Below are 8,717 nucleotides of genomic sequence, written 5' to 3'. Positions count from 1 at the left end.
CTCCTAAACTACCCCAAATACAAAGGTTGCAAGATAATGCCCAACAATCCTTGGGGAGCCGATGGCTACACGGGTGTAAGGTTTCCTCCTCTGCATCTCTTTGATTGGGCCTAAAATGATCTTCAATACACCTTCTCCCATCTTCAGTCTGCAGCATGTGATTATCGGTATTCACTAAGGAGGACACAAACAACCTTCCGAATATAAAAGGGGTCGGAGGGTCTAGTAAGGAGGAGGAACTGAGGGAAATCCTTATTAGTCGGGAAATTGTGTTGGGGAAATTGATGGGATTGAAGGCCGATAAATCCCCAGGGCTTGATGGACTGCATCCCAGAGTACTTAAGGAGGTGGCCTTGGAAATAGTGGATGCATTGACAGTCATTTTTCAACATTCCATTGACTCTGGATCAGTTCCTATCGAGTGGAGGGTAGCCAATGTAACCCCACTTTTTAAAAAAGGAGGGAGAGAGATAACAGGGAATTATAGACCGGTCAGCCTGACATCGGTAGTGGGTAAAATGATGGAATCAATTATTAAGGATGTCATAGCAGTGCATTTGGAAAGAGGTGATATGATAGGTCCAAGTCAGCATGGATTTGTGAAAGGGAAATCATGCTTGACAAATCTTCTGGAATTTTTTGAGGATGTTTCCAGTAGAGTGGACAAGGGAGAACCAGTTGACGTGGTATATTTGGACTTTCAGAAGGCTTTTGACAAGGTCCCACACAAGAGATTAATGTGCAAAGTTAAAGCACATGGGATTGGGGGTAGTGTGCTGACATGGATTGAGAACTGATTGTCAGACAGGAAGCAAAGAGTAGGAGTAAATGGGGACTTTTCAGAATGGCAGGCAGTGACTAGTGGGGTAACGCAAGGTTCTGTGCTGGGGCCCCAGCTGTTTACACTGTACAATAATGATTTAGACGAGGGGATTAAATGTAATATCTCCAAATTTGCGGATGACACTAAGTTGGGTGGCAGTGTGAGCTGCGAGGAGGATGCTATGAGGCTGCAGAGCGACTTGGATAGGTTAGGTGAGTGGGCAAATGCATGGCAGATGAAGTATAATGTGGATAAATGTGAGGTTATCCACTTTGCTGGTAAAAACAGAGTGACAGACTATTATCTGAATGGTGACAGATTAGGAAAAGGGGAGGTGCAAAGAGACCTGGGTGTCATGGTACATCAGTCATTGAAGATTGGCATGCAGGTACAGCAGGCGGTTAAGAAAGCAAATGGCATGTTGGCCTTCATAGCGAGGGGATTTGAGTACAGGGGCAGGGAGGTGTTGCTACAGTTGTACAGGGCCTTGGTGAGGCCACACCTGGAGTATTGTGTACAGTTTTGGTCTCCTAACCTGAGGAAGGACATTCTTGCTATTGAGGGAGTGCAGCGAAGGTTCACAGACTGATTCCCGGGATGGCAGAACTGACCTATCAAGAAAGACTGGATCAACTGGGCTTGTATTCACTGGAGTTCAGAAGAATGAGAGGGGACCTCATAGAAACGTTTAAAATTCTGACGGGGTTAGACAGGTTAAATGCAGGAAGAATGTTCCCAATGTTGGGGAAGTTCAGAACCAGGGGACACAGTCTAAGGATAAGGGGTAAGCCATTTAGGACCAAGATGAGGAGGAATTTCTTCACCCAGAGAGTGGTGAACCTGTGGAATTCTCTACCACAGAAAGTTGTTGAGGCCAATTCACTAAATATATTCAAAAAGGAGTTAGATGAAGTCCTTATTACGAGGGGGATCAAGGGGTATGGTGAGAAAGCAGGAATAGGGTACTGAAGTTGCATGTTCAGCCATGAACTCACTGAATGGCGGTGCAGGCTAGAAGGGCGAATGGCCTACTCCTGCACCGATCTTCTATGTTTCTATGTTGCTATAGAGAAATTACACACAATAAATCACTATAATGCCCTAAATTTGTCCTCAATACACAGCAATGTGATCAGATGATTGCCAAGAGTCAATTGGCCCTTAAAATCACTCACAAATTAATTCTCCTCAGAAGCCCCTTGTTGAAGCAGCCTCTTTCAGTTCCTCTGATGTTCAAAATGTAGTGCCGAGTTCTGCCGAGTTGTGCCAACTGGGAGCAGCTTTTCTCCAGCGATCTCCAGCGATCTTCTCGGCGAGTGATCAGTCCGGCGATGTGTGGGTGATGTGGCGAATGTTGCAGTGGGCAATTACCTCGGCGATAGCAGATTCATGTGTGCCGAAGGTTGGGCCGGTGATTAGTGGGCGATGTTCTGGCCCAACTTTCCACTTTTAAGCTAAAATGGGCGATAGCCTGCCTATATGGGTGATGGATGACGATCATCAGTGGAAAGACTAGCCCCAAACTTTTGCTAAATTCTATTATTTCCTGGTCCTTTACCAACATCTTTATCCAAGGGGACCTACCTACATATCTGGCCTTTAACCTTTGCCCTCAGTATAAACACAGGTAATAGATACGTTCGATCCCTGTCACTGTTTTCCACATTTTACCTATTCTAATATTCCTAGTAATTGTCCTGAAATTTAAAACAAAAAAAGGGTACAGCTCATTGATATGTAAGACTCTTAAAATACATGAACCAAGTATGGTGTGTAATTAATGTTAATAAACACCACCCAAAATATGGCAACACATGAAGGAAATAGTATCAGCAGATTGATGTCTGCCATGATGTCATTGCATGAAGGATTTTGAGAGGGAGCACTGGGACAATCTGGAAACTAAACTCAAAATGATGTGTACAAGGCCATAATCAAAGTGACATGCTCGAGATAAGTATGTCTTTACCTTGGACAGTTTGGGAGAAGAACCAGATAATTACACAACAATAACAACAATAACTGGTATTTATATAGTGCCGTTACTGTAGTAAAACGTACCAAGGCGCTTCGCAGGAGTGGTATCAAATAACATTTGACACCGAGCCACTTTTGGAGATATTAGGGCAGATGACCAAAAGCTTGCTCAAAGAGATAGGTTTAAAAGAATGTCTTAAAGAAGGAAAATGAGGTAGAGAGATGGAGAGGTTTAGGGAAGGAATTCCAGAGCTTAGGGTCTAGACAGCTGAAGGCATGGCCGGCAATGTTGCAGACAGTCTGGTTCACCCTCAGACACCGAGTTGCATGGTGGAGTGATGGAGTCGGTGGCCAGGGAACAGAGTTTGTGGTGGGGACTGAAGACAATGGCTTTGGTCTTCTCAATATTTAGTTTAATGGAACTACTGGATGTCGTTCAAGAAATGTGACAAATTAGAGAAAGTGGACTGGTTGAGAGAGATGGTGGTAAGGTAGAGCTGGTTGTCGTCAGCTTACATGTGGAATCTGACGTCGCATTTTTGGGAGATGTCACTGAGGTCGATGAGAAATAGGAGGGAGACAGGATAGATCCTTGGTAACGGTGTGGGTCGGGAAGGGAAGCCACTGAATGTAATTGTCTGACTACAACTGGATAGATACGAATGGAAGGAGGCGAGTGAAGCCCCACCCACCTGGACGATGGAGGAGAGGCATCGCAGGAGGATGGTGTGGTCAACCGTGTCAAAGGCTGCAGACAGGTTGAGGAGGATGAGGAGGGATAGTTTGCCACAGGCAGAGTCATATAGGATGTAATTTGTGTCTTTCATAAGTGCTGTTTCAGTACTGTGGCAGGTGTGGATAACTGATTAGAGGGATTCAAACATGGAGTTCCAGGAAAAGGGAGCTTGGATTTGGAAAGCGACAGCACATTCACAGACTTTGGAGTGGAAAGGGAGGTTGGAGATTAGAGATTGGGTGGTAATTTGCAATGGTAGAGGGGTCAGGGATGGATTTTTTGAGGGGGGGTGGTGATGACAGCAGATTTGAACGGGAGGAGGCAATACCTGAGGAGAGAGAACTGTTAACAATATCAGCTAACATAGGGGCCACAAGTGGAGATGCGTGGTCAACAGTTTTTTGGGAATAGGGTTGAGGGAGCTGTAAGTGGGTCTCATGGACAAGCTCAGCTTGGAGAGGGCATGAGAGCAGGTTGGGGAGAAACAATAGAAAATGTGAGTTCAGGGCTAGGGCAGGGGAACCTTAGTTGAAGTTTGGCCCAGTGGGCTGGGTGGAGGGAGTGAAGCGGCAGACACTGATGAACCTATCTTCTCAACTTTAGTGACAAGGAAGTTCATGAGCTCCTCGCACATGTTGTTGGAGATGAGTGTGGAGGAGAAAAATACCAAACTATTTGGAACAGAACTGTGTGATTTTAGAGCTGTGACTGTTCCAGAACTGTTATGTTCAAACAACAATTAAAGTGACATGACGGCAAAAGGGAAAGAATCAATGACACATCAGGAGTCTTTCAGGTGTTTTTCTACAATAAATGGAACATGTGTAATGTTGGTTTTTGCTGATTTTCAGTCCTGAACCATTAGAATAACAAAAGTACAGCCCAGGGAGGCCTTTCTGCCCAGTGTATAAATACCACGCTGTGTGAAACAGTGAAACATTCAGTCAGTTACTAAGCTAACTGTGAGCTCAAAATGGGAAAGGCAAGGACAGCTCAGATATTACACATTGTATTAGAATTCTTCATTTCGTATCTCCTAGTTTGATAACATATTAATTTACAAACCTCTATCTTTCCACAGATCATCTTTTACGAGGACAGGAACTTCCAGGGTCGGCACTACGAGTGCAATACTGACTGTGCTGACCTGTCCCCTTACTTCAGCCGCTGTAACTCCATCCGTGTGGAGAGTGACTGGTGGGTGGGGTATGAAAAACCCAATTACATGGGATACCAGTATGTTCTGAGCAGGGGAGAATATCCTGACTACCAACGCTGGATGGGATTCAATGACAACATCAGGTCATGTCGCACTTACCCACATGTAAGTTATAATTTGCTGGTTAATTTGTTTTAAACCAATTGAGATCTAGTAAATGAATACCATGCTGAACAACTCCAGCTGCTGGATTTAGTAATTTCAGTTAGCATCCTCGTAAAAGATGATCTGAGGAAAGATAGAGGTTGGTAAATTAATAATTTCTCAAACTAGGAAATACATGTTATTGAACTGTCTGTCTGTTGATCTAAATCCTTCTCACCAGGAAAAGATATATTTCTAGACACTGAAGATTTATAGATTAATGAAAAACATAATTTTATTTCTATTCCAGTACCGAGGTGGAAACTATAGAATGAAGATTTACGAGAGGCCTGACTTTGGAGGACAGATGATGGAATTCATGGATGACTGTCCATCTGTCTACGATCGTTTCCGTTACCGTGACATTCACTCCTGCCATGTGATGGACGGTTACTGGAACTTCTATGAACAACCCAACTACAGAGGCCGACAGTACTTCATGAGACCCGGTGAATACAGGAGATTCAGTGACTGGGGCGGCTACAACTCAACTGTCGGATCTTTCAGGCGCATGAGGGACTTCTAGATTGTTCTTGAAAATCATGGTTTTGTCTTTCTGAAATACTCTTGAAATTAATAAAATCTCCTATACTTGACAAACATCTTTATTCATTTATTTTTGGATTGTGTGGAAATCAGTAGAAATCTCATGGAAATCTCAGGGTTAGAGTCTTATGTTCAGCATTTTATCTCAACTAATGAATATATTTCAAGTCAATAAATGCATATTTAGGAATTAATGTTGTCCATATTATTTACAATTGAAAATACTGACTTCATGACAATGAGAATTGAACTTTCAGTCACTATGAATGAGGATTGCTTGTCCCATGAATGTAATCGAAGGTGGTCATTTCTATCATTTCAGTTGACGAAAGGAAAGTTAGAATAAAATTCAGGATCATTTAATGTATCAATATCAGCAAGATTAAATTCATAGAAACATAGAAAATAGGTGCAGGAGTAGGCCATTCAGCCCTTCTAGCCTGCACCGCCATTCAATGAGTTCATGGCTGAACATGCAACTTCAGTACCCCATTCCTGCTTTCTCACCATACCCTTTGATTCCCCTAGTAGTAAGGACTTCATCTAACTCCTTTTTGAATATATTTAGTGAATTGGCCTCAACAACTTTCTGGGGTAGAGAATTCCACAGGTTCACCACTCTCTGGGTGAAGAAATTCCTCCTCATCTTGGTCCTAAATGGCATCCCCCTTATCCTTAGACTGTGTCCCCTGGTTCTGGACTTCCCCAACATTGGGAACATTCTTCCTGCATCTAACCTGTCTAACCCTGTCAGAATTTTAAACGTTTCTATGAGGTCCCCTCTCATTCTTCTGAACTCCAGTGAATACAAGCCCAGTTGATCCAGTCTTTCTTGATAGGTCAGTCCCGCCATCCCGGGAATCAGTCTGGTGAACCTTCGCTGCATTCCCTCAATAGCAAGAATGTCCTTCCTCAGGTTAGGAGACCAAAACTGTACACAATACTCCAGGTGTGGCCTCACCAAGGCCCTGTACAACTGTAGCAACACCTCCCTGCCCCTGTACTCAAATCCCCTCGCTATGCAGGCCAACATGCCATTTGCTTTCTTAACCGCCTGCTGTACCTGCATGCCAACCTTCAATGACTGATGTACCATGACACCCAGGTCTCTTTGCACCTCCCCTTTTCCTAATCTGTCACCATTCAGATAATAGTCTGTCTCTCTGTTTTTACCACCAAAGTGGATAACCTCACATTTATCCACATTATACTTCATCTGCCATGCATTTGCCCACTCACCTAACCTATCCAAGTCGCTCTGCAGCCTCATAGCATCCTCCTCGCAGCTCATACTGCCACCCAACTTAGTGTCATCCGCAAATTTGGAGATACTACATTTAATCCCCTCGTCTAAATCATTAATGTACAGTGTAAACAGCTGGGGCCCCAGCACAGAACCTTGCGGTACCCCACTAGTCACTGCCTGCCATTCTGAAAAGTCCCCATTTACTCCTACTCTTTGCTTCCTGTCTGACAACCAGTTCTCAATCCATGTCAGCACACTACCCCCAATCCCATGTGCTTTAACTTTGCACATTAATCTCTTGTGTGGGACCTTGTCGAAAGCCTTCTGAAAGTCCAAATATACCACATCAACTGGTTCTCCCTTGTCCACTCTACTGGAAACATCCTCAAAAAATTCTCTTTCACAAATCCATGCTGACTTGGACCTATCATATTACCTCTTTCCAAATGCACTGCTATGACATCCTTAATAATTGATTCCATCATTTTACCCACTACCGATGTCAGGCTGACCGGTCTATAATTCCCTGTTTTCTCTCTCCCTCCTTTTTTAAAAAGTGGGGTTACATTGGCTACCCTCCACTCGATAGGAACTGATCCAGAATCAATGGAATGTTGGAAAATGACTGTCAATGCATCCACTATTTCCAAGGCCACCTCCTTAAGTACTCTGGGATGCAGTTCATCAGGCCCTGGGGATTTATCGGCCTTCAATCCCATCAATTTCCCCAACACAATTTCCCGACTAATAAGGATTTCCCTCAGTTCCTCCTCCTTACTAGACCCTCCGACCCCTTTTATATCCGGAAGGTTGTTTGTGTCCTCCTCAGTGAATACCGAACCAAAGCTTAATTCTCACCCAGAACCCCGAGAGAATATGTCCCTTTTGAAGTAAAAACATTGAAAAACACATCAGGCAACTGAAATATAGAGGAATCCATTTCCATTGTTCACCACTTTCTGCGATGAATCGATCCATTGCTCAATGTTGAACTGCAAAAAGCGCATTTGAGTCAGTGCTGTGTTTGTGCACCCGCATGTGGTGATCACTTTAAGTAGGTTATACAACTCAAAAGTAAGAATGCAAAGTATTTCCAGAGTACCTATTGGATGGGCACTGGGAAGCATTTCATAAAAAATCTTACCGTCAAAAAAATGACACTTCTAACGGAGAAAAAATAAAAGCAACATACTGTGGATGCTGCTAATCTGAAATATAAACACATTATGCAGGCATCACTCAGGAGTTCAGGCAGCATCTGTGCAGAGAGAAACGGAGTTAATGTCCAGAATTTTGGTTAACTGGGTGTGGTCGGTCGCCATGGCGGGTCGGGACCCCAATGTTGATTTCACCTGCTCCTCTAATCCACTTTGCGTTAATGGGGCCTATTATCCCCCCTGCGCGTTGCCAAGCCCTATTAAATGATGCAGATCTGATGACATCATCGATGATGCATTTTCAGGCCGGATATTTAAAAGAGCCATGGCCAAATTGCATTGAAGGTTCATCTTGGAGTGTGCAGGCAGCACACTGCACCATTGGAGTGTTGCAAACATTTCCAGACATGGCTGCATAGAGACAGAGGGCAGCATCCTGGTTCTCCGATGACTCCCTCCATATGCTTGTGGAGGGAGTCAGTGCACACAGGGAGCTTTATTCCCTTTTAATGGGTGAAAGAGATCTCCCCAAGAGACCAAAAGACTACAAATAGCTGAGGAGGTGAACAGCAGGGATATTGTGAGGAGGACCTGGGTGCAGTGACTGAAACATTTCAATGATCTCATTAGATCAGGAAAGGTGAGTACAAAGCCACACTCAACTTCATCCTGCTGTGTCTCTCATCAAATCCCCATCACTCTGCCTTCCCATACCTACCACTGCTCATCCTTACTCACATAAACATACCTTGCATGTCCACCTATTCCTCTCTCTCTATCTACATACTCACATCCCCATCTGACGAGCCACCCATCACACTCATCACCATCCGGTTTTTGCGAGTACAATGTCTGCAAATGTGCGAAAA

The 8,717-nt window shown here is 44.0% G+C and overlaps 1 protein-coding gene across 1 annotated transcript; it reads left to right on the top strand.

Moving 5' to 3' along the window:
- Positions 1–4,611: 4,611 nt before the first annotated feature.
- LOC139259983 (gamma-crystallin S-1-like) lies at positions 4,612–5,425 on the top strand (the record flags this gene model as incomplete). Its single annotated transcript, XM_070876001.1, has 2 exons — positions 4,612–4,860; positions 5,150–5,425. Coding segments are annotated over 2 exons (525 nt in total), but the record flags the coding sequence as incomplete, so codon positions are not given.
- Positions 5,426–8,717: the final 3,292 nt, after the last annotated feature.

The sequence above is a fragment of the Pristiophorus japonicus genome, chromosome 3, assembly GCF_044704955.1.
Source record: "Pristiophorus japonicus isolate sPriJap1 chromosome 3, sPriJap1.hap1, whole genome shotgun sequence".
Taxonomy (NCBI): Eukaryota; Metazoa; Chordata; class Chondrichthyes; family Pristiophoridae; genus Pristiophorus; species Pristiophorus japonicus.
The sequence above is the reverse complement of the archived record's forward strand: the minus strand, read 5'-3'. Positions and strand labels throughout refer to the sequence as shown.